The following is a 27,488-nucleotide window of genomic DNA, read 5'->3' as shown; positions in this document are numbered from 1 at the left end:
TTTGTATTGTACTTGTATTGCTTGTTATTGTTAAAAAGCAGTTTAATAATGTTCCATATATATATATATTGCATATTGGTTGTGAAAATTACAAATTTAAATAAAATGAATAAATAATGAATGTGTGAGCATTTTTTTTTTCGTGTAATACATTATGTTCTAATTAATTCACTCAATGACAACTCAAAATAATGACACTCATTTGCACTATAGTAAATGTATCTCACAATGCATGTTTACATCTAATCTTTACATAAAGTACAAATGAGTAATATCTGACAGGTAAATAAGAGTGAACACACAGGGTTGAAGTGATTTCTGTTTATTATTCACATAAAGTGCATTTTTCATGATTTGACTTAGTCAGATGAATGTGAAAGTGCAGACAGGGCAGGCGAACACTATTATAATAAGGTTCAGACGCAGGTTCAAAAGTACCACAGAAGCAGCAGCTGAAAGACATCGTACTACCTTGATGAAATTATTGGTCTTGGATCGCTGTCAGTCATAAGGACCGACCGTCTAATATGGCCCAGTGGTTCACCTAATGCTAATGAGGTCTAGAATACTGGTTCTCAACTGGTTTTGCTTCAGGACTATACACTTTTTACATCAAATGACCCAACACAGTGTGTGTTTATTGTCAAAAAAATAGTCATTAGCATCAAACACTCATCTTGCTATGAACCGCATATGCTCAACAATGCACAAAACGATTAACATGTATTGGCTGAAGAAGACAATTCTCTTCAAAGCTTGAGGGGTTTCTAATTGTCTGTGAATGGCAATTGTTTCTCACCAGCCACATTATAGTTGTCACAAACCATTAAAAGTGATCCTGGGTTTAATGTAGTCTGCGTCACATTTTATTTTACGTTGCTTTATTTTGTTCATTGTTTCAGAGAATGAGGGGATTGTCTGTCGACCAAGTGACGACCCTAATTTGCGCCAAAATACCACTAGTGTTGTGTTCCCTTTTTAAAGGGGCTTTATGCAGAAACCCTTGTTTTTAGCGACACCGGTGGCCGTTAAGTGAACTGCAGCCAGCAACTTATTACTTGTGCTCGCACTCGTGAACACGAGACTGAATGTGATTCAAGGCCCCGATCATAGCGACGTTTTCTTTTTCCTGCTCTTCACTTTGAAGTAAAAAGCAAATACCTCTGCATATGCTGTTAGCGAACATCCCGACGCCGTCCAAGCAGTGTGGTCCAAAAAAGAAAGCATCTGATCATAGTGACGTGGATATGTTTGCACCAGCTCTGCGATTCACCGGCATCATGTCTACAGATGAGGTCATTAAAATCACACTGTTTGATTATTAGGCTATGTGAGACTATAGTTTGAATTATGATCCCTTTTCTGTGCATGACACGTTGACATTACAGTACAGAATGGCTCTTTCGGCATTATCCTGAACATACTGTAAGCATCATGTGTCATTGAACGGAAGAGAGGCTTTCGGGAGCGCGCATAAACGTCACATCTTTTGGATTTTAACGGGAAAAAACACCCGAGTCCTTCGCATAATTTCAGTCTATACAGGCTAGGAAGTCGGGGAAGATCTCGTTTTTTCACTTTCGTCAGACATTGGCAATAAAAAAAGCAAATAATACATGACAATTCGTACATATAGCCCCTTTTAAAAGTTGACCATCCCACTATCCCTCTTTTTTTTCAAAGTGCGAGGCTTGAATGTGCGAGGCTTCCGGTCTCGTCCGCTTCCAGTTATTTCAGCTGTTCAAAAACAGTCTGTTATGCTGCTTAGTATTGTACTTTTTTTAATTTATTATCCTTATACTATACTCATGGTTTGTAGCGCAAATCGTTTTTACCTTATGTTCTAGTTATTTACCAATAGCGACTAATGAATCAGACGTCTCATTCACAGAAAACAGCTTTTCTTACGCTAGGAGTGGGAAGCCCAAAGTATACTTTGTAAAAATGTATTTGTTGCAATTTTTTTCACGTTTTCCCTGCTATCTCTCTGAACAAAGCGTAACATTTTCAGGCTGTGACCGGTTGAGAACCACTGCTCTAGAGATTAAGCACTGGGCTCCGGTTGGAGTCGATGGGACCTCAACCCCACAGGCACATCCCGGGACACAGGCATTGGCTCCTGTTCCCCGGAGATTTCACCACCAGGTCCTTCCCGATCTCCACCGTTCCGAAGAGCGGGAAGAGCTTCTCGTCAAATGTCTCGTTGTAGGTGTAGATGTGCGAGCGGTTCTCCACGTCATAGAAGGACAGCTGGCCCAGGCCGAAGTCAAGGTAGACGCCGACCTTTCGAGGAATTAAGGAGGCCGGCAGGCCGGTGAAGGGCACGGTGAGGGCCTTCAGCTCCGTGCCGCGCTCCAGCCGAAGGCTCAGGTATCCCGTGTTGGTGTTCAGGGACTTGAAGCCCTTACGCAAAGCTGACTCTTTCGCCACGCCGATACGCCAGTCCATTTCTCCAACGTCCACCTCCCAGTACTGGCGGCCAGTGGCGAAGCCTTCGGATCCGACCGCGCACCACCAACCGTCGAAGCGCTGGTGATAGTTGGGCACGTCTTTGCGCTTGAAACCACAGCGCATGCGCCTCTCATCCTCGGAGATCAGCAGGTCGGGATTGGCCGTGTCCAGGTCAAGGGTCACCTCCACTATGAAGAAATGAATGGAGGGTCAAGACAAATGAATCAAATTATAAACTATGAATCGTTCAAAATGGCTAAAGAGCAGCAAATGTAGGCAGCATTTTAAAGGGGTGGTATAATGCTCTTTTCACAAGATGTAAAATAAGTCTCTGATGTCCCCAGAGTGTGTGTGTGAAGTTTTAGCTCAAAATACCCCACAGATATTTTTATATAAAGCATGTTAAAATTGTGTCTGTCCCTTTAAATGCCAATGAGCTGCTCCTCCCGGCACAGGGGGCGGAGCTACAACAGCTTGTGTTTTAAAAATGTCAGAAACTTTTTTGTTTATGTTTAAATTTATGTAGCTTATGTGTCATTATCTTCTAGTCACTGATTAGCATATTCTGTCTTGAAAATCTATGAATCGCGTTCCCGGGGGGCGGGGCTTATGTAAATTTTAGGGTTGGCGATGTCACTAACCCGTGAGAAATGTTGTGTAGTCCCTACCAGCCGTTTGTCGTAGTCCTTAAAAAGCAATTTAAAAAGAAAATATCTCCCTTTGATTTGAACTTTGAGCATTGTAACTCTGCAGATGTTGTATATGTTCAAACATCAACATTACACACTAACTAAAGTTAAAAAAGTGAAATCATAATCAGCCACCCCTTTAAGTCATCAAAGGCTTGCTTTCAATACAAAGCAAATATATGGTTTAAAGGATAAAAAATTTAAGCCCGGGACACACCAAGCCAATGTCAAATAACTAGAGGTGACGAAAGCTGACACGTCAGTTGCGTCTCGGCCGAAAAGCTCCGCTTGAACACACTAAACGGACTAAAGGTGACTGTCAACTATGCGTTCTGCGTCTGCGTGTATCAAAAATCAACACTTTTATCCAGCATTCTAAAATAAATATTTTAATAATATTACTGAATTTTTGATCAAATAAATGCAGCTTTGGTCAACATAGGATACTACTTTTTTCTAAAACATAAAACAAATCTTAACGACCCCAAACTTTTGAACGGCAGTGTGTCTATTGAAGGCGCAATCTTGTCAAATGTGAGTTGAATCTCATGTGAGAAACACTATTTGTATGATGCTGCACAGTTATGAGGTTCTGTTACAGTAAGGATGATGCTTGAGAAGGGCAGCTGTCTTTGTAGAGCACATGTCTTACCTCCTGCATCACAGATCCAGTCCCACACTAAATACAACAAAAGCAACAATTAGCTCAAGTTCATACTGAGTCTTAATAATCAATCCACACTATAATTACAAAGCTTTCTGGAATATATTCAGAAGCACTAACATGTGACTCACCTATGTGAGGAATATATGGGGTGGCACCTAGTGAGTGAAAAACAACAACAAAAAAGAGAATTGAGCAAAGAATATTAAAAATAAAGGATTTGTTAATACCAAGCATAACATATACCCACCACCTGACAGACACATGAATATATTTTCATCTAAATCAATACACTGCATTGGTTATATGGACGCTAAACTCCAATGAAAATATTGTGTTTATGCGCATCACATGTCAGGAGCAGCACACATTTTCAACGGATTCAGCTTTGTTGACAATGGCTAAGTTGTTCATAGCTGTTTTTTTTAGATGCATGATATTCAAGACAATGAAGAGATGATCTGACCTATTTTCTGGCTCCTCTGTTTCCACGTGAGCCACTTTTGGGGAATGTTTTCCTGAACACACGGATAAATCAGAAAGGTTTTGTGTTACTATAAAGCCGTTTGTTGGCTGAATTCCCCTCTGAAGTTCCTGTTATGTGACTTCCTTCATACCCTGTCCAGCTCTTTGTTGATGAGTGTCCAGAACACCAGCTCCACGGCCGACTGCAGGGTGGACATCCGCCCTCTTTTCCAGTGAGTCTCAAAGTCATCCAAAACTGCCACCACCTGCTCTCCAGGCCAGACACTTTGCTGCACACGGAGGGGGGGGGGGGGGGGGGAGGATGCAAAGATGCCACTCAATGCAACTGACATACAACTATTCACCTCCAAAAAACAATATTCAAAAAATAATAGCATACAGATTTGAGGATGTCATTTAAAACATGTACGCTGATTTTCCCCACTGAACACAAAGGAAGCTCGGCTCTACGGGCTTAGACATTTTTCAGTTTCTTCCTTGCTTGACATAGATGCAATATGTCCATTTTTGTGAAAAACTGTTTATTGAACCATTGAAAAAAAACATGAAAGTTTCCATATGTGTTTTATATCATATTTGATCAATCAGGCTTTTATGGCACATATACAGAGTAAACCCTAACTTAAACCCCCCAATTAATAGGTTTGAGTAGAGGCAACTCAAATTAAACAAATTAGTTAAATCAAATTACCTTTTTTTGAGTATTTAGAACTTTATTTTTCTTTTGAGTTCACAAAACTGACACATTTTAAGTAATCTGATTTGTTTCATCGTTTTGAGTTTTGAACTTGTTTCTTTTAATTTAGACAAACTTAAATTTAACTGAAACTGAGCTGGGATTTCTATTTCCCAGCATGCTTTGCCATGACACTCAAAAGGGAAAGTAAATGCTAAAATTAAGTGTTATATAATGTTTTTTGTGTGTGCAATATTAATGGTAAGTTTGAGATTTAGTAGTGTTTAATGTTTTGTTATGCTAGTTTAGAAGAGTTTCTGTTGAAGTTTCTTGTTCAGCATGAGCTTACCGTATTTTCCGGACTATAAGTCACACTTTTTTTCATAGTTTGGCTGGTCCTGCGACTTATAGTCAGGTGCGACTTATATATCAAAATTAATTCCTACTGACTGAGATGAACCAAGAGAAAACATTACCGTCTACAGCCGCGAGAGGGCGCTCTAGTTGGCGGAGTTGTTCGGAAGCGACACCGAGGATGAATTCAATGGGTTCAGTGTTGTGAACTTGGTGAACTTGCTTACCGGTAACTTGCTTGTTGAACTCGCTGGCTAATGTTAATTTAGTCTATTCAGCCTCCCAGGTATATGTTCTTTATGTTATTGTGCAGCTGAATAACTGTTAATGTGTAACGTTAACACACCGGACACCTATTCAGCCTGTTGTTCTGTGTGCTATTGTGGAGCTCAATAACTTGCCTTTCCAGATTAAATGTCTGTTCTTGGTCTTAGATTTTGTAAAAATACATTTCTAAATAAATGCGACTTATATATGTTTTTTTCCCCTTCATGACGCATTTTTTGACTGATGCAACTTACACTCCGGAGCAACTTATAGTCCGAAAATTATGGTAGTTTGTGAACAGATATATGTTGAACGTTTTATATTGCTGTACTCATTCAGCAAGTGCTGTGCTACTGCTATCAAAGCATGGTGTTACCAATTAGCAAGGTAGCATTTATTGAAAGTTTCCACTACTAAAAATATTTAAGTTGAGATTACATGACAATTTTACGTATGTGTTGTGTATGTAATGTATATGAATTAGCTGAATTAAATTTTTTTTAATTAACTTAAACTTTTTGATGTAACTGATTACCTCAATTTTTTTTTGTTTTCCCAACTTATTTGGGTTTACAGTAGTGACTATACAGTATGGAGGTCATATTTAAAAGGGGGGCCAATTTCAGAGGCCCAAACTGAGCAAAAATATGCAATTTGGTGCAGATAGATGCTGATATTTTTATAGCCAAAAGGCAAGATAAAATTCTGATAGATTGTAACATGTAAATATGTCATTTTCTATATAAAAAAAAACATTTGTTTGGATAATCACATAATCGTAAATTGCTTCAGTCCAGAAAGAGTTCATCCTGAAATATTACCAACAATATAAAAGTTATTATGTTTACCTTATAAAAATCCGTAAAGATTTCACAGCAGAAAGACACGTGAAGCACTGTCAGTTGACATTTTTACAATTACACTAAAAAGCCTTTTACATGCTAAAAAAAGTATAAGCTATCAATCAGATGACAGAAGGCATGTGGTAGATTGTGTGTTTTTCAGCAAAGTTTACTTTAGAGGCCTTAGAAACTTGCATATCAACTACGATACAGTAGCCGTTCTAGGGTTAAACGGAAAGCCATGGAGAAGGTATTTCTCAATCAGATCCAGTGTGATGTGTGAGTACCTCAGGTTGGGCCCTCAGGTCTTTGGCCCAGGTGAGGATGAGTCTCTTGGCGTTCTCCATGTCCTGATCCTTCCAGTCGCTGCTCTCTGGCCAGCCGTCCGTCTGCATTGGTCTTTTCTGTTACAACAATATTTGGAGACAAAACCTAGTGATTTGCAGCATTTCGGTTTCAGTGAGTGCAGACAAATGTCAGTAAAGGTATAAATGTGTATCTCACCTTGCTCTCTAGCAGAGACGCCCACTCCAGAATGAAGGCCCTGCAGGCGAGAGTCGGCCAAACGTCCTCACTATTTGAGACGTGCTCCAAAACCTCCGACCTCTGTTACCAGCAGGAGAGAAGACACACACACACACACACACACACAGACGCGAGCTCATCTCTACATGACCAACATCTCACTGAAAAATGTGAAAGACCCAGCCATATATATACTGTATATTTATAGCTGTTGTCTATAGTTTTCTGTATACATGTTTCATGAGAATGTACCCCTGAGAAGCACAAAAAGACAATAAATATATTCTATTCTATTCTATTGTATAATGGGCTCTATTTGCTAGTGGGGGTCACCTATGGTGCGATGAACATTGATGTCTTGCTCTGGAGGCGGTCATATGCAAATGTATTTGGCCGTGTGATATCACAGATCCCGCAATATCAAAACAAGCTGTTTTTGGAGCTTGTTCACATAACATTTTTGTTTTATAAGTCAAAAGATCAAGGTAAATTTGATTTCTCATGTCTTTTCTGCATGTGATTATTCGGCCATCAGCTCTAATTTATACTGTATTAGTCATGTATCCGTGGCTGTACCTGACAGACGCGTCCCAGATCCTTGGCGAGGTCCACAATGAACTGCTGGCTCTCGTCCAGCGGTTCTCTCTTCTCATTCTTCGCCTTCTTACGAAACTCCTGTATGCAAAAAAAAAAAAAAAATGATGCAGTGATGCAGTGTCCACAGGCACAGGCAGATTAATCAATCTGTGCATTTTACTTGGACAGAATTTTTACAACATTTTTACAGATGGACAGAAATCCCCTGCCCCTAAACGACACATTAAAACAAAGCAAACTGTGATTGGCATATGGTCTATTCCTGTCGTGTGTTCGGTTCTTGGCTCCAGTGAGTTGTAATGTGGACCTGACGTTATGCTGATAGTCAAAGGTTTGACTACGTGAGACTATGGCTGTATCTGAACTGGCATACTCTCTGATTAAGCACTTAATTTCAATAAGTACTTGCTTAGTGAGCAAGATTACATATTATATAGCCTGAATGCGCGTAGTATATAATGCAATCCGGACATCATCCAGCTTGTTAACGTTATCATGTGACCTACGACGTAATAACAAGCGCAAGAACTTAAAAGGTATGAGCGACAATCTACTTTTGATAAAATGTTTCTAATGTTATTAATTGCGATGTTCTCCCGTGTTTCTCTCTGTTCTTTTAAGGATGCACTGTTTGGCTTCAAAAAGCTACAATTAATGAATACTTTTTTATTAATCTATTATTGCTCCTTGCAAAATTCAATATTCACAGCAGCAAATTCTGTCATCAAAATCCTTTATTTATTATTTTTAAAAGAGAGATTCAACATTAGGGCTACATCCAAAATATTACATTCTCTAAGAATCTTAAAGCTCTATTTCACCTTTTTAATTTATTTTGTTAAAGCTTTCATGTTTTATATTTTTTGTTTATTAATTGACATGTATAAATGGGGCTTTGCTTTCATTGTCATTTCTTTGGATGTAATTTTGATGCAACACTTGATTTTATACTCGAAAAATGTAAGTACCGGTACACAAATTTTTAAAATTAAGATTTCCCCAGAATGAATTGCATTGCTAGCCCACCCCAGCACAATAATAATGATAAATGCTGACCAATACTTAATTATATTACTTTTTTTAATGAAAATATATTTTAGCAAAACAAGCTAAATGGAATTTAATTGTATTGTCATATGACAGCTATGCATGAATACACACTAGACAAATGCAGCCGATACATTTTCAGTCAAGCAATGGATTAATGCATAAATTAACGCAATTATTTTATTGTATTTACTGACAACAATAGGAAACATAAAGAATGAGTAAAAGAATGGATAAAACACAATAAATATAAGTCAATAACACATGAAGCAAAGCTTTATTCAAACGTATTGTTCTAACTATCACACATTTACAGGCGATGAACCCCACACTACTGCCATCTCAACACAGCGGTTCTCGTTCTTCAGCTTTATTCTGATGAATCCGCTGACCAGCGTTCCCAGCTTCACCTGTCTCTGCCGTCCATCATGTCCCTCGACTGGAATCTGATCATGGATGGGAAAGGGACATCGAGTAACAGCAAGAGCAAGCGCTCTGACATGCTGATGCTCCATTTTCTTCATGGCCAGGTGCGAGCCGTGTCTTTGCGCCTGAGGTTGTTGCGTGCTGCGCTGTGCTTTATAATCTCGCTCTTCTCAATGGAGACATCGTTGATCCAGAGCATGAGGAAGACCATGTCGTCGGCCCTTCCTGAACCCCACAACCTTGAAGCAAGAGTGGGAGAACATGTGCAGGACAATCACACGTGTCGCTGTCCTCCTCCATGTTCGAGTATGACGTATCCTCCCCCGTGGCCTTCTGGGATAGAAAAGTGTCCATCGGATGCACACTTCAGAATCTGTGTGACAGCAGTGAGCCATCCGGGGATTTCTCGCATACTCTTTTATGAATACTGAGGATTCGGACATATTATTACTCCTTTCACATGCTGTTATCTCCTACTATTAGGGGTGTAACGGTACATGTCTTCGTACCGGACCGTTTCGGTACAGCACTTTCGGTACGGTGCACATGTGCACCGAATGCAATCTTTCACGTAAATTAGGCTAGTTTTGTGTGCGGAACATACGTCAATTCCGAGTTTCCACACGAACATATTAAGTGTCGGAAGTCTCCGCATTGCACTGATTAAATCTGATTAATCGTTTTTGTGATTCAAATACATGTAAAATAGTACCATTACATGTCTTCCTGTGTGCGGAAATTTGTTTATGTTGCTGTGACAACGAAACACGTGCAAGCGCGGCTGTGTTAAGAGCGCTGATGCGCTCATCTGTGGACATTTCCGAATGCCTTTCTGTTAAAAGCGGGCTTTCCACACAAACAAACGTACATGTGTCATTAGTATGAGAAAAAAAAATTGGATTTTAACTCTCGGGTCGGGCTCGGACATAAATATCGCATAAATAAAGATCACCACATACAGGCACGCTCGCTTTAGCCCAGCCTCTCGCTAGCTAGCGTCATGGCCAATATTGGTTTGAGAGTATTTTATTTAGTGGAGAACTTTGCAGCAGTATTTTATTTCTTATTCTTTTTTTATTTTATATCTTTTTTATTTATTAGCCTAATGTTATATTTTATTAAATAGTGTGTTTAAAAAAAGTGTAAACAAATTGTTAAAAAAAAGTTTATAGTAAACAACCAGCAGTTTAATGTTTTGCATTTCTATCCCTTACTGTACCGAAAATGAACCGAACCGTGACTTTAAAACCGAGGTACGTACCGAACCGTGATTTTTGCGTACCGTTACACCCCTACCTACTATATAGTAGGTAAGTAGGCATATTTGGACGCAATATACAAATCTCGCGGGAAATAGTTTAAGGCCCTGTTTACACGAGAACGCTCGCGGGTGAAAACGTAAACATTTTTATCGGATGTGCCTTTCGTTTACACGCCGACGGCGTTTTTGGGGCTTAAAAACGCAAAAAAGTGAAACCACCCTCCAGAGTGGAAATCTTAAAAACGCTCCACCATCACATTCCCGTCGAAAGGGTAAAAACGCGAAAGTCTGCTAGACAGTGAAGGCGTCGCTTGCACGTTTACGTCACAGGCATGCGCCAGTACAGGAAAATAACAAAACATTATCAAACTAAAATATAGCATTCATTTCATTGACAAAAAAAATAATTCTGAGCGACACGCGAAGAGCGCCGAGGGTTAAAGCAGCAGCTTTACCGTATTAAACATGAAAACCTGTGCCAGCGTCTCTTTCAGTGCTTCACATCGCCACCTAGCCGTCTGGAGTGCACACTACATCCAATTTCACACACTTTTGCGTCACCATATGCACGCAGATTTCCCCCTCATAGCGCTCGTCTAAACGCAGAATAAAAAGTGATAACGCAACGGCACTTTTGCGTTTTCTCTTCAGATCGTTTCCGTGTAAACATAGCCTAAAACTAATAGAGGTATTTTTGTTTCATGAATACTGAGGATTCGGACTAAGGCCTACTTATCATTCGCCTACTGCGTTTTGCCTACTATAGTAGGGAAGTATGCGGTTTCGGACGCAGCCATGTTGTCATTTGTTGTTCATGAAGGCTACGGCAAACAATCAAGGACAGTTTTTGATTAAAATGCAGCTCATGCGAGAATTACTTCCTCTGTCTTAAGTCTCATGAGCAGCAAAAGACTCACCGCTATTGAAATCAGTTACAATGACCAGCTTAACGGGCCTTTGAGCTCACTTTTGGACTTCAGGATGGACAAAAGAAGGACCGACTTTAAGTTTGTTATGCCAACTAATCTCAAAGCTTTTAAAGCAACAGGTTCCCCTGATGTCCTTCTTTTTATCTTCATCATTGTTTGTAAGCCACTCAGACTACCGAGATAGTTGTGCAAATACCTTAAACTTCTCTGCAACGTTCTTGGTTGGTTCGACCAGAAACTGAAGACACTGCATCATCATGGCTGGTGCTCACAGAAATCCTTCAAGAGAGCAAATAACAACAGCTGAAAAAACAGGAAATGATTAAATGTACCGGTAAGCTTTCTGCCCCAGTGCACACACTTCATGGCACAGAAAAGACATGTCCCGACCTAGCAGACTGTTTGTTGACTTTCACAACAGATCAATGATTAAACACCAAGCAGATTTATATGACTTATTTTTATGACCAAAACAGTCAGACCTTGGCCTTGACCTAAATAAAGCAAAGCTTCAGGAGTTCAGTGTTGATACGACCCTTGTGAAAAAGGAGTGTGCTTATATGTACTGAATGTGCACTTGTGGTGTACTTCAAATCTTAAAAGTGTATTGTTAAAAAAACTGTACTTGCAGATATATAGTATACTATTTTGAAATTTAATTTGACATAATTAGTGTTTTAAAGAGACACTTTCATCATGACTGTTTCTTAATACACTTAAAGGGATAGTTCACCAAAAAATTACTATATTTTTAGGTGAACTAACCCTTTAAGTAGACTGTTAAAAAGTGCACTTATTTTGATGTGTTGACTAACGTACTAATAAACATGTAAAGTACTGCATTATAATTAGCTAAACTGCAACTTCATCATTATAAATTTAATCACAAATATATTTAAATACATGACATACAAGTTTCAATAGAAATGACATGAAATGCTTGTAATTTCATTCAGCAGTAACTTTGATTGCATTTCAAAGACAGTAGAAGTGAAATCACATATAAAGATGTACTTCAATCCTACTTAAGTGGGTAAAAAAAAGACTGCTTTTAATATAAATGTAACTATATTATATTCTTTTAAAGTATATTATTTCCATAAAAATAACACTTTATTTTTAAAAGTATCCTAAAGTGAACGTCTTTTTCACAATGGTAGTATGACAACAAAACGTCTCGGGTTACGTATGTAACCCTTGTTCCCTGAGAAAGGGAACGAGACACTGCGTCGGTTACGACACTAGGAGAACGCCCTTCAGCGTAGCGCGTCTGAATTTATGAATGAAACCGAATCCAATCCTATTGGCGTTGCGTGATGACGTAGAGTGTGACGGCATAAGCGGATGTACACAAAAGCACGCCGGCACACAGGAATGTCAGCTTTTGCTATGAAGCAAGTGCTCCAGGCGGGGTGAGGTGTGGCGAACCGACGCAGTGTCTCGTTCCCTTTCTCAGGGAACAAGGGTTACATACGTAACCCGAGACGTTCCCTTTCGAGGGAACTCGAACTGCGTCGGTTACGACACTAGGGGAACGAGATACCCACTATACCACAACGAACCCCGCTCATTCTAGTGTGAAGCTGTCTTCAGGCACAACTTAGGACGAAAGCACTCGTGCACCGGGTGTAGAGGGAAGGTCCAGACTGTAAAACCTCATGAATGTGTGCGGAGTGGCCCAGCCAGCCGCCTCACATATGTCATGGATAGAAACCCCTGAAAGGAGGGCTCTAGAGGACGCCATGCCTCTGGTGGAGTGAGCCCTCACGGCCATAGGTGAAGGCAAATTGCGCACCTGATAGGCCAGGGAAATAGTCTGAACGATCCAGTTGCTGATGGTCTGTTTAGAGGCGGGAAGCCCCTTCTTGGGCGACCCAAAACACACCAGCAACTGGTCTGACTTCCGCCATGAGGAGGACCTCCGGATATAACACTGCAGTGCTCTGACAGGGCAGAGCAGATGAAGTCTCTCCTCATCCGCCGTCACGTGAGGTGGTGGATGAAATGCCTGCAGAACCATAGGCCGTGCCACATTAGATGGCACTTTGGGCAAATAGCCGGGCCTGGGATGTAAGATGGCCTTAACGTTGCCTGGAGCAAACTCCAAGCACCCATAGGAAATAGAGAGCGCCTGGAGATCTCCTACCCTCCTCAGAGAAGTAATGGCCAACAAAAAGACCACCTTAAATGAAAGGTTCTTGGCCTCAGCCGACTCCAGTGGTTCGAAGGGGGCCTCGGCCAGCCCTTCGAGAACCACTGCCAGGTCCCAAGAGGGAACCCTGGTGCGAGTCGCAGGTCTCATCCTCCAGGCTCCACGGAGGAAGCGTACGACCAGGTGATGCCTCCCCAGAGGACCATCACTCAGAGGAGCGTGGAAAGCCGCAATGGCAGCCACATAAACCTTGAGTGTGGACGGGGTAAGCCCGGCAGAAAAGCGGTCTTGGAGAAACTCCAGTACTGAAGCCACTGGGCAGTTAACTGGGTCCAAATCACGCTCTCTGCACCAAATGGAAAATACATTCCACTTAAGGCCGTATAACTTCCTCGTGGAGGGAGCTCTGGAAGTTAATATGGTTTCGACCACTCCAGCTGACAGGCCGGCTTCTAGGTACTGTGCCCCCTCAGGGGCCAGACCCACAGTTTCCACAGCTCGGGTCGAGGGTGGAGAACTAAGCCCTCTGCCTGGGACAGCAAGTCCCTCCTCAGAGGGATCTGCCATGGCGGGCCTGCCAGGAGTGAAATGATGTCCGAGAACCATACTCGGGCCGGCCAAAACGGGGCTACTAAGAGTAGACTGACTCCGTCTCGACGGACCCTTTCCAGAACTGCTGGGAGCAGAGCGATCGGGGGAAAAGCATACAGACGTAGCCTCGGCCACGTCTGTACTATGGCATCCAACCCCAGTGGGGCTGGGTGCGTGAGGGAGAACCACAGTGGACAGTGTGTCGTCTCTCGAGACGCAAACAAGTCCACTTCCACCGGGCCGAACCTCTCGCATATCAACTCCACCGTCTCGGGGTGGAGTCTCCATTCCCCGGGCCTCAGCCCCTGCCTCGACAGTACGTCTGCTCCCTGATTCTGGTCCCCCGGGACATACATCGCCCTGAGAGACGATAGTCTCCGCTGGGACCACAGGAGGATCTGATGCGCCAGTCTGCACAGAGGGCGCGACCTCAGACCCCCCTGGTGGTTCAAATAAGACACAACCGACGTGTTGTCGGTTCTCACAAGGACATGGCGACCATGGAGGTCTGGCAGGAAGCTCCTCAGAGCCCGGAACACCGCCAACATTTCTAGGCAATTTATGTGCCAAGAGGAATGATGGTCCTGCCAGAGGCCTCTCGTAAAACGGCCGTCCATGACCGCGCCCCAGCCCGTGAGGGAGGCGTCTGTCGAAATAGATACTCGGCGACATAACGCTCCCAATTTGGGACCCTGGGACAGGAACCAAGGCTTCTTCCAAATTGACAGGGAACGAAGGCATCTGTGCGTAACCCTTATCAAGCGGAATGGGTTTCCCCTCGGGGAAAACCCCTTGGTTCTCAACCACCACTGTAAGGCTCTCATGTGTAGCAGGCCAGAAGGTATCACGCTGGACGCTGCTGCCATGAGACCCAACACTCTCTGAAAGTGTTTGACAGTGATGGCCTGGCCTAGCTTTATCCTGGACACTGTGGTCAGGATGGACTCGATTCGAGCAGGAGACAACTGAGCCTGCATCGTGACCGAGTCCCACACCACTCCCAGGAACGTTGTTCTCTGGGCTGGTGTCAACACGCTCTTTTTCGTGTTGAGTCTTAACCCCAGGCTCTGGATGCGGGCGAGGACGACATCTCGATGCCGAATCGCCAGCTCTCGCGACTGGGCCAATATCAACCAGTCGTCGATGTAATTTAGCACCCTGATGCCCTCGAGCCTCAGGGGTGCTAGAGCTGCATCCATACACTTGGTAAAAGTGCGAGGGGAGAGTGCTAGGCCGAACGGAAGAACCCGATATTGGTAAGCTTCGCCCCCGAAAGCAAACCTCAGGAACTTCCTGTGAGATGGAAGGATGGAGATGTGGAAGTAGGCGTCCTTTAGATCTATCGTGACAAACCAATCCTCGGATTGAATTTGACTCACGATGATGGGAATAGTGAGCATCTTGAACCTGAATCTCCTCAGAGACCGATTCAGATGCCTCAGATCTAAAATTGGACGCAACCCTCCATCCTTCTTTGGAACTATGAAGTACCGGCTGTAGAACCCGGACTCCCTGTCTGGTGGGGGAACACACTCTATGGCCCCTTTTTCCAGCAGCGAGTGAACTTCCTGTTCCAACACTAGACCCTGCTCTGGGTGCACTGAAGTCCAGACCACCCCGTTGAATTTTGGTGGGCGGACCCGGAACTGCAGCCTGTACCCAGTTCTTACAGTGCGCAGGACCCAAGGAGAAATGTTCGCGAGGTTTTGCCATGCCTCTGCAAAATTCACCAAGGGAACCAGCCCCTCGGGGCTGGTGTCCAGTGTTTTGTGCAGGTCTTTGACGGCCCCCTGAAGCGGAGAACCGGCAGGGGAGAACCGACAATGACCCACAGTGTGCGAACCTGAACACTGACTGACTGCAAGCCCTCGGGGCAGACAGACCAGTGTGTGCTCGCTGGGAGCTAGCGTGTCCCGAAGCGTCAGAGACGGCGGGATACTGACGCCAGCTTCCCGAGGGCCCAGCGAGAGAGGGGACCACAATCGCTCTCTCTCGGGGGGGGCGGCCCTTTGAGGTCTCGTAAGAGCTAGGACCTCTTTCCCTTAGCCTTCCTGGACTGAAGGACGGTCCTCAGATCCGCCCTCTCAGGTGGCTGCGGGTACGAGCGACGTCTAGAGTCCCAAGCTTTTTTAGGGGGAGCTCTAGAGGCGACACTCGCTTTCTGTGCCTGGCGATGAGAGGAACTGGTAGACGGCTGTGGCTGTTCTCTAGCAGCCGCCCTCCTGGACCTTGAACGGCGAGGGAGATATTGTTTAAAAGCTTCGCCCTGCTTTTTAACATCCTGAAACCTGTCAACCACGGCGTTAACGGCTTCTCCAAACAGACCCGAGGTTGAAACAGGCGCATCAAGGAGGAAGGTCCTGTCCTTCTCCTTAATGCCAGACAGGTTGAGCCACAGATGTCTCTCCGTGGTTACCAGAGCTGACATGGAGCGACCGATGGCACGGGCCGTCTCCTTGGTAACCCGGAGGGACAAATCTGTGGCCCTGCGAAGCTCCGCAATATCCTCAACCGAGGGACCTTCGCCTTGGTCCATGTCCCTCAACAGGTCGGCTTGGTACGCCTGCAAAATAGCCATCGTGTGCAGGCTCGCACCAGCCCGACCTGCCGCCATATACGCTCTGCCCACCAAAGCTGATGTGGTGCGGCAAGGCTTAGAAGGCAGCGCCGGTGTCTTCAGGGATGACGCAAGGTCGGGTGAAAGGTAGCTAGCTAGTGCTTCCTCAACCCGAGGCATCATCCCGTATCCCTTATCCCTAGCCCCCACGACATTACTGTAGTTTAAAATCGGGGGGTTAGACAGGCGCGCAGAAAATGGCCTGTTCCAAGATTTACACAACTCATTGTGTAAATCCGGGAAGAAAGGGAGAGACCGGCGTGAAGGTTGCGTGCGGGGCTGCAGGAAGCGCTCATCGAGCTTGCTTTTAGGACGCGCTTCCTGCCTTTCCTGTGGCCAAGAAATATCAAGCTTGGCCACAGCCCGTGTTAAAACCTCCACTAACTCACCATAGCTGGGTGCAGGCTGAACAGTACTGTGTCTTTCACTTAGATCCCCCTCCTCAACATTAATCACATCTAATTCCTCGGAATCAGAGAGGTGTAAAACTGCATCATCCCGAGCGGGAGAAGCCGCGAGGCGGGCTCCCGAGCGGGGAATAGGGGAACCTGAACTCTCAGACGAAGAGTGGGAAAGTGCCTCGGCAGTCCCACTGTCGTCTAAAAGATCTCTCTGCGATCCCCACGATGCGAGGCGCCGCATTGCCTCGGCAGATGCGGGACCCGTACCGCGGGGAGAACGCATTTGGCCATCCTCGGAAAACAAAGCCAACCGAGAACGCAGCACTCTCACTGACATCAACTCACAGTGAGCGCAAGCAGCCCCCTCGAGAGCTGCTTGAGCGTGCTGCCTTCCCAGACAAGACACACACAATTCGTGTGTATCCCCAGCCGTGAGAAAGCGTGGGCATGGGAACACACATTTAGAAAACTGTTCACTTGCCATGATGAGACGAAATATAGGATATATACTTTCTTTTCAAATGATTCGCTAGTTCAACACACACACAGAGCGCTTGCTGAATAGTAAAAAGCTGACATTCCTGTGTGCCGGCGTGCTTTTGTGTACATCCGCTTATGCCGTCACACTCTACGTCATCACGCAACGCCAATAGGATTGGATTCGGTTTCATTCATAAATTCAGACGCGCTACGCTGAAGGGCGTTCTCCTAGTGTCGTAACCGACGCAGTTCGAGTTCCCTCGAAAGGGAACTAGATTTTATCATTTTCTGAAGATAAAAGTGTGCAAAATTCTCCACCATTACCCTACTCGTGTTGTGGGTCATTTTTTTCACCTATTTTATAATCTGTCAGGTGGAAATCGAGTTATCAGCAAACACCACTAAACAAATAAAACAATGTCATAATCAGCATCTTTTATCATTATTAAAAATAACTATCTACACTCTAAATCTTGGGTTATTTATTTTCTACCCAAATCCTGGGTTGAGGCTTTTGGGTCATTTGTTTGGGTTATTTTTTCAGTATTTGGGTAGTTTTTGTGTTACCCAACTCCTGGGTCAGACGCAGTGGTGTAGTCTAGTTTTTTGTAGTGAGTATACTGTGACCCCCCCCCCCCCCCCCCCCTCGCCCTAACCCGTCTCATCACCCCATAAGCACCACCACACTCGCTAATGCATACAGTATGCAACGACATGTAATTGAGAGCATTATGAGACTAAGTGTTATCAACATGTACATTTATTATAAGCAACACAAGACTTTAACAGCCAATGACATTTACAGCTGAGGAGACTGGACTGATTTTCTACTGTTTAGTGTTAATCACCATTTAACTCAGCCAGTTAAGAGCTACATTTAGCCTTAGATGTTATATGAATAAGGTCCCTGAAGCACAGGTTTTATCAGCTGACAATAATAATAAATAAATAAAAACATTATAGGCACAAATACAAATTTACTTTTAGAAATGGTGCTTTTGAAAGAAAATGGTGTTATTGTTTTGGAAAGTTTACTGTTTAAATTAAAACGTATGAAAACTTTTGTGATATTCCTTTTTAAAATAAGTTTTAATAGATTTCATCATTATTATTATTTTACAGTACATTTTACTGTGCAATTTCTTTCATAATTTCTTTGAGTTTATACCGAACTTTTATTTTGACAGGTTGTCGTAAAGACATTACAGTTTCTGTGTGTGTATGATACGAATGAATGACGATAGTTTTATCAAATGAAATGGTGAAATTCTCATGAAGTGACTCTCATAGCAGCTCTGTGATGAAGTTCATGTGTCATGTGTAGCCTACATCATGTCCTCATAGCTACAGTGAAGCGCTGACACAAGCACGCGCTTGCTTCAGTGTGTGTGTGTGTGTGTGTGTGTGTGTAGTAGAGCACACATTGAGCGCTCATTCCCAGAGACGCGTTGAACAACTGCAGTCTCGTTGAGTTTTTAATATTCACGCGATTTGATCTGTGTCCATTGCAAACACAGACGCGGTGAATTTATGAATGAAAGTGTGAAAGTTCTGTCACAAAACGAAGTTGTTACGTATCCTCACGCTTTTTTTAGTGGGTATACGGAAATACTTGGCATTTCCTAGTGGGTATACGGCGTATACCTGCGTATCACGTAGACTACACCACTGGTCAGACGTAACAACCCAGTGGGTAGTTTTCTTGTGTTATCCAGATATTGGGTCAGACATTACAACTCAGGGATTGAGTTATTTATCGCAGCTTTTAATTTTTACTTCTAATATTTGTTAAAAGAGCTTATATGTTGGCAATATGTATTAAAAATGTAATAAAAAATAGGCATACTATACTGTAAAATATGACTGAAAATAAAGGAATTATCATGCAAGCCAGTGGTTGTATCGAGTATTTTTAAAAAGTGTCGAAAATGTAAGAAAATTCGAAGACATTAATTTATGCATGAAGTAAAATAAAATAAAAATAAGATATAAATAAGAAGAAGCTAGTATTATAGTAAAAAATAATCAACTATGCTGGTTTGAAAACTCAAATTGTTTTTAAACCGGTGTTTACATGCAAAAGCTACTTGTCCATCATTTGAATAGACTATAAATATCTGGGGATGAACGCACACGTGACGCAACGCAGTCTGTAATTCAGTCTGGTGGAGGATTATCCAAACAACTCCTGTTAGCAAGGTTGAAGACCTAACAGCCTGACTTATATTAATAAAACAGACAAAGAGGAAGAATATAGTTGCTAATTAACTGTAAACTAAATGAGTCAAATATAGCATAGATTCGGAAATTGATATCTCAGTGACAAATCCTAAATGTATGACTGAAATATGACTGAATGCCAATTATAATTATTTGTAGTGTCATTCCTGAAGACAGACAGACCAAAAATAAATAAAAAAAAGAGCATTCTAGCATCCTATAAATTTATAGGATGCTAGAATGCTCTTTTTTATTTGTTTATTTTTAGCAAATGGCTCCTATAGGCTACTGTACTCTACATGCAATCATTTTGTCATGATGTGTTAAATATCTGCATTGATGCTGGGGATCAAAAGGATTGTGAATATCATTAAGCATTAAGCATTTAATATAATGCAAATCTGTGAAGTGTTATGACTGCACTGCAACGCTGACAAGCAAGTCTAGCCCTGCTGAGTAAATGCTGGAAGACACACATGACTTTGCTGCACTGCACAATATCTTTCATGTATATTGATGAGGTAACATAATGCCCTTGAATGACATTCTCAAATCAGCCCGACACAACATCATCTGCAGGAGCTTCACACTGCGAGAGTATGTAAACAACGCCATGCTATCTTTTCATGGCGTAACGCTATGAGAAAAACAACATGCTGCAAAATGTGTGCGAGAAAAAGACATGCAGAAAATAAATCAGCATGCGTAACGTTAGCTGCATATATCTATGCATTCATCGCTGTACCTGCAGTGTGCTGTGTCGCTGGAAGGATCCTTCGCAAGAGAAAGTGTCAGAAAGTGTCTAGCGAGTCGAGTGGAGAATGAAGACTGCAGCGAACACTTGACCTTGTTTACAAGAGCCGAACAAGAGCCGAACACGAGCCGAACACGAGCCGAACGTCGTTCGGGTGTTTCCGGAAAACAGATGCGGAATGAAAGCGACTCCGTGTTTATTATTGTGGTGAACAATGGTAATATAATTCATAATAAGAGGTCATTGTACATGGAGAATTGGGTTCGGCACAACATTTTAATTGTAAACCAGCTTATTGACAAGAATGGGCAATTTTACACGTACCCTAATTTTATTTCAAAATATGGCCTAATGGCATTATAATAATCTGAACCAAATTCTCAATAAGAGATATTAATAATACAACCTTACAAAATCCTCAAGTTTTTGTAAATGGTCTCTCCTTATTTGATAAAGGCTTTAATAACAATTGTATAAGAAATTCCTTAAATGCCAGATCCAGTCCTTTATGTAAATCAAAATTGCTTAAACCTTATTGTATATCTTGGCACCACATTTGGACATTATTAGAAATAACATATTTATAGGGTAAAATAAAAGAAGTAATGTACAAAATTATTCATAGACGTTATCCTGTAAATGCAGCCATTAGTGGATATATTCACTGTTTGTGATAAATATACTTTTTGTAACACAACACTTGAAGATATTGAACATTCATTTTTTTATTGCCCTTTTTCTATTTCTTTTTAAAATAGACATGACAAAATTATTAAACAGAACTCTTAATTTAAAACCTCATGACATTTTACTTTGTTTTCAAAACCCATATTTTTTTCTGAAAAACAAAATTATATTTCTTTTTATAACAAGATTATTATCTTTTAATTATTTTGGCGAAGTTTTATATTCATAAGACAAAAATAACTCAAAAGAAACCCTGGAATATTACATTTTATAACCCGATCTCACAATATACTTTGAAACTCTCTTGAATTTTAAAGCTTTTCAAATTCATATAACTGCCCTGATATTATAAAGCTCTTTCATTTATGTATTTTATTATTATAATTGTTTTTTATTATTATTATTATTTATTTTTTTACATACATGTTCATTTTATACTTCAGTTGTTGTTGTTATTAGTTTTATACATTCTGAACTGACAGGAGAATAATGACGACCAAACAGAAATTTGAATCATGTGTCTCTCCCTGCCCTCGCTTCATCTACACACACACACACACACACACACACACACACACACACACACACACACACACACACACACACACACACACACGCACACACACGCACACGCACACACACACACACACGCCCTGATTTTACACAGGTTTCATCATGTTCTCATGATGATCCGACTCTCCACACACACACACACACACACACACACACACACACATTCAGAAGCAAGAAGAAGACAGAGACAGAAAAGAAAAGAAAAAGCACAGAGTGAATATTTTCGTGAAGCTGCACTTTTCTTTTCCTTAATTTCATTCGCATCTTTTTCATCTGGAATATTTTCTTTTTATCCAGAACTAGAGATCACCGCTTTTACAACAACAACACTGACACACTTCTCCATATCTGGACACAACTAATTTACATCAACAACTTTATCAAACATTGTGAAAGTCTTTCATTTCTTCTAAAGAGTTCGTGATTTCCCTTGAGACCCAATATCTGAGATCTCAGAAAGTGCTTCTTCATCCCTCATCTTCATCCCTCATCTTCATCCCTCATCTTCATCCCTCATCTTCATCCCTCTTCTTCATCCCTCATCTTCATCCCTCATCTTCATCCCTCATCTTCATCCCTCTTCTTCATCCCTCATCTTCATCCCTCATCTTCATCCCTCATCTTCATCCCTCTTCTTCATCCCTCATCTTCATCCCTCTTCTTCATCCCTCATCTTCATCCCTCTTCTTCATCCCTCTTCTTCATCCCTATTCTTCATCCCTCTTCTTCATCCCTCTTCTTCATCACTCATCCTCATCACTCATCTTCATCCCTTATCTTCATCCCTCATCTTCATTCCTCATCTTCATCCCTCATCTTCATCCCTCATCTTCATCCCTCTTCTTCATCACTCATCTTCATCCCTCATCCTCATCCCTCATCTTCATCCCTCATCTTCATCCCTCATCCTCATCACTCATCTTCATCCCTCATCTTCATCCCTCTTCTTCATCCCTCTTCTTCATCCCTCATCTTCATCCCTCTTCTTCATCCCTCATCTTTATCCCTCATCTTCATCCCTCATCTTCATCCCTCATCTTCATCCCTCATCTTCATCCCTCATCTTCATCCCTCATCTTCATCCCTCATCTTCATCCCTCATCTTCATCCCTCTTCTTCATCCCTCATCTTCATCCCTCATCCTCATCACTCATCTTCATCCCTCATCTTCATCCCTCATCTTCATCCCTCATCTTCATCCCTCTTCTTCATCCCTCATCTTCATCCCTCATCTTCATCCCTCATCTTCATCCCTCATCTTCATCCCTCATCCTCATCACTCATCTTCATCCCTCATCTTCATCCCTCATCTTCATCCCTCATCTTCATCCCTCTTCCTCATCCCTCATCTTCATCCCTCATCTTCATCCCTCATCTTCATCCCTCATCTTCATCCCTCATCCTCATCACTCATCTTCATCCCTCATCTTCATCCCTCATCTTCATCCCTCTTCTTCATCCCTCATCTTCATCCCTCATCTTCATCCCTCATCTTCATCCCTCATCTTCATCCCTCATCTTCATCCCTCATCCTCATCACTCATCTTCATCCCTCATCTTCATCCCTCTTCTTCATCCCTCATCTTCATCCCTCTTCTTCATCCCTCATCTTCATCCCTCATTTTCATCCCTCTTCTTCATCCCTCATCTTCATCCCTCATCTTCATCCCTCATCTTCATCCCTCTTCTTCATCCCTCATCTTCATCCCTCATCTTCATCCCTCATCTTCATCCCTCATCTTCATCCCTCTTCTTCATCCCTCATCTTCATCCCTCATCTTCATCCCTCATCTTCATCCCTCATCTTCATCCCTCATTTTCATCCCTCATCTTCATCCATCATCTTCATCCCTCATCTTCATCCCTCATCTTCATCCCTCTTCTTCATCCCTCATCTTCATCCCTCATCTTCATCCCTCATCTTCATCCCTCTTCTTCATCCCTCATGTTCATCCCTCTTCTTCATCCCTCATCTTCATCCCTCATCTTCATCCCTCATCTTCATCCCTCTTCTTCATCCCTCATCTTCATCACTCATCTTCATCCCTCTTCTTCATCCCTCATCTTCATCCCTCTTCTTCATCCCTCATCTTCATCCCTCTTCTTCATCCCTCATCTTCATCCCTCATCTTCATCCCTCATCTTCATCCCTCATCTTCATCCCTCATCTTCATCCCTCATCTTCATCCCTCTTCTTCATCCCTCTTCTTCATCCCTCATCTTCATCCCTCATCTTCTCAGTTTCTCACATTTTCAACTGATTGTTTTCCACTATTTTCTCCACTAATAATGTCATTTCCAGATCTTCACTCCTTACATTGTTCACGACCGATTCTGTTATTCATCATTCAAAACCACACTATCCTCAATCTGTTCATTTTGTTTGTTTAATTATTTCAAATAAAAGGTACTTTTGATAGTAGGGTCATTCTTCAATTGGGGTGGCAAATGAGAGGCAGAAATTGTAAAAATGCTTGTTTGTTTTCTTTTAATAAAATGTATTGCTATGCATTTAAAATTAGTTTAATATTCTATATCAATTAAAATTGAAGCTTAATAACATTTAGATTTTTTAATAATTTGAATCAAACACTGGTGAAAGAACCACTTATGTCTATAGTGTTACCAATATTTGAAGTAACATTTTGATTTATTCTAAATAAACAGGCATATGCAACTTTAAGTAATAATTAATAAATAAATAACTTTAAGGACTCAGTTTCATTGATAATTTAAATATCATTTTTTGAAATAAATGTTTAATTGGTCATCTTGTCCCGTATTTTTGCCAAAGAAGAGGTTTTTTTTAAGTTTTTTTTATTGTATATACATAAAAAATGGTCTGTGCTACCTTTATAGTCTTTCTTCTAAAATATTAAAACCATTTTCCAGTCTAAAAACATTAAATTATAAGATTAAATGGCTCTGAAGGAAAGAAATGTCGGATACGTTTTGAAGTAACACCACAGACGTAATAAAACACCACAGACATATTGCATAAAAGGTTTAACAATTAAAAGTTTATTGAGCAAAATAATGAAATTAATCATGAGTAGGATTACAAGTAATTGCTCTGATAAAAGAACATTTAGAGAACATCTTCAGTGAATAAATAATATATCCACAAACTTATTTAATAAAAAATAATAAAAAGAAATTTATTTTTTCCATGGATTTTTTGCCTGAAATACGTCAAAATACGACTAAGCCACAAGCCATCACTTACAAATGGTTAAGTATAATTTTAATTATTTACATACAAAATATGATTTACAGTTACAATCCCTTTTATTCGTCCTAAAACCTAACCTGGATGTGCTGGGTATCCTCCTTGGACTATCTGAACTTAATGGTGTGTCTGGTGGAGTCAAGGTGCCCTGTTGTGACTCTCTCTGCTTTCTTGCCCTGTATTCTGCCTTATATATATTCTCCAGTTCTTCCTTACTGCTCTCTTTCCCCTCTCTGGGAGATCTCCTATTCTCAGTCTTGTTTTACACTGAATGTTTTTTTAAATAGGTCTGCTGTTTCTTTTGAAGGAACTCTGCTCTTCGAACTGGGTCTGCATCTCTGCGCTGTCTCTAAAGACGCTGCTTTTCAGCAGCAGTTAATCTTGCCATACCTGACAAAAGAGATACAATTATATGATTACGGATGTCCTGTGTGTTGTATTAAAAATACAACATTATTGGTATATTGTCTGTGGAGTTACTATAGAGTCTGTGGTGTTACTAGGAAAGACAGTAACACCACAGACAAATTAGCCTAAATCCAGACTTTTCTAAAATGGAGACTGCCATCATGATGATTTCAAGATCAGAGGACATTCTAGAAATATTAATAAGTATGCATTTATCAATTTTTTGATTAAAATATGTAAAATCTGCAAGTTATCAACATAACACCACAGACACGAATAAAGTGCGACACATGAAATTGTCAGGAATTTAGCTAACTTTAAGAAAATGAATAAGAAAGAATGTACTCACCATGCACCCTTCAGATCAACCAGCACCTGCAATGACCTTTACACACAGGAAGTAGTCCAAACAGATTTACCCCTTTTCTTAAAGGGGCGGCATCCATTGATGTAACACCACAGACATGAATTTGGGGAACACTACTTTTTTCGTGAATATTACAAAATATGTATTTTTTAAAACAATTTAATAAAATTGTACAAGGTAAATAAAAACTATATTCATAATATAACCACTTTTTTTTGTTAAAAATTTTATATTGTTGTAATTAAATTCCATGATATCTCTCTGAGATATGGTGGGAACATACATATTTTGTTATAAATGCAATCTCTCAAACTCAATTAAATATGTATTTTAAAACTAAAAATAATCTATTAATAGTGCACAAATTGTGTTTATCCTACAGAATACAAAAATGAAAACATTTTATAATTTATTGGTATTTAAAGTTCATTTCAACTGTTGTAAAGTAGAGGGACACCACTTGCCAGAGAGAGAGAGAGAGAGAGAGAGAGAGAGAGAGAGAGAGAGAGAGAGAGAGAGAGAGAGAGAGAGAGAGACCTTTAACACACCTTTATTTATACTTTGTAGACATTCCTCATAAACATCTATTTTCTCAGATGTACATTAATAAATACACACTCAACAACTCATAGACGTTACAAAATATTGAATAAAAAAATACAATCATTATTTAGACCATTTTTTTTTTTTTTTTAAGTCACAAAAACTCATAAATTTAACACCAGCTCATTTTCATAATCCACTGAGCACAAAACATCATTCAAAGCCCAAATTTCAATAAATCTGTCCATATTGTTCATTAGCTTAAAATATGCAAACTCTGCCTTGATTCTAGTTGCTACAAGAGCCTTTAAGACCACCTCAGGACCTACATCCCCCTCTCCTTTCAGTTTCCTTTTCCTCGTTAACCATATTGCCATCTTTGCTCCTCCAACCACAAAATTAATTAACGAGAGTTTTTTCCTGTCTGATGCAACATATTTTGGTCCAAAAATGAAAAATGCATTATTAAAACCTACCCCAAAATCTCTGACCCACCCATCTAAGATCTGAAACAAACCTCTTAACCTCAAACAATTTAAAAACAAATGATCAATTGACTCTTCGGTGCCACAAAAAGGACATTCTTTCCCTACAGTGGGGTCAATGTGTGCCACGTGCCTGTTTGTAGCTACCGCCCAGTGCACAACCCTCCATTGGAGATCCGCCATGCGTTTCTCTATAGGAGGTTTGTATAGGGACCTCCAGCATCCTCTAGGGGACGAGTCTGGCCCGAACAAATCTGACCACTTTGTCTCTTTACAGTCTTTGAGCACGTTATAATGGGATACTTTCACGCAAATGTTATACAGTGACTTTTTTGAGACAGTCTCAAAGCCTTCCAGCACAGGAGTCCTGAAATTTAGAAGAGAACCTTCCTCCGGCTCTTCATCCACCGCTGCTGAAACCTCCACTTGAGGAAAAAGACTCCCTCGTTCTGTTCAGGAACCTCATTTTCCTCTGGGCTTTGTCTGAAGACAGAAGGCAATGCGGAAACAATTCCATCCATGATCCTCTTTATTATCCTTATGGACTTGATGCCTGTCTTGTTGCACATCTCCTGTGGACTTTTCCAGTTTTCACCAGTCTTTAGGTCAGCAATTCTTGTACACCCCGCTCTTGCCATTACGTTCTGAATGCTTCTAGGCTCCAGTGCCGGTGCTGGTATCAGCGGGTTATTAAAAAGAGGTTCCTTCTCTCTCCAGAGTCCAATATTTGTGAGAACCCTCTTGACCTTAAAAGTTGAAGTCCATGC

The 27,488-nt window shown here is 41.3% G+C and overlaps 1 protein-coding gene across 2 annotated transcripts; it reads right to left on the bottom strand.

The window, feature by feature from the left end:
- Positions 1-301: 301 nt before the first annotated feature.
- LOC307006532 (uncharacterized protein) lies at positions 302-25,749 on the bottom strand. Of its 2 annotated transcripts, none has more exons than XM_079627618.1 (10): positions 20,421-20,554; positions 11,411-11,493; positions 7,531-7,629; positions 6,934-7,035; positions 6,717-6,833; positions 4,422-4,559; positions 4,271-4,322; positions 3,936-3,962; positions 3,793-3,819; positions 302-2,639 (listed from the first exon to the last, which is right to left on the bottom strand). In XM_079627618.1, exons 2-10 carry the CDS (start codon positions 11,471-11,473, stop codon positions 2,080-2,082), a joined length of 1,185 nt encoding a protein of 394 aa, XP_079483744.1. In that variant the 5' UTR covers positions 11,474-11,493; positions 20,421-20,554; the 3' UTR covers positions 302-2,079. The 2 variants fall into 2 exon arrangements, with proteins under 2 accessions (XP_079483744.1, XP_079483745.1); XM_079627619.1 differs by lacking the exon at positions 20,421-20,554 and adding an exon at positions 25,676-25,749 and having other exon boundaries at positions 308-2,639; positions 11,411-11,517.
- Between the last annotated feature and the right edge of the window lie 1,739 nt (positions 25,750-27,488).

The sequence above is a fragment of the Phoxinus phoxinus genome (assembly GCF_949152265.1).
Source record: "Phoxinus phoxinus genome assembly, chromosome: 1".
Classification (NCBI taxonomy): Eukaryota; Metazoa; Chordata; class Actinopteri; order Cypriniformes; family Leuciscidae; genus Phoxinus; species Phoxinus phoxinus.
This window is presented reverse-complemented; position numbering and strand designations above follow the sequence as displayed.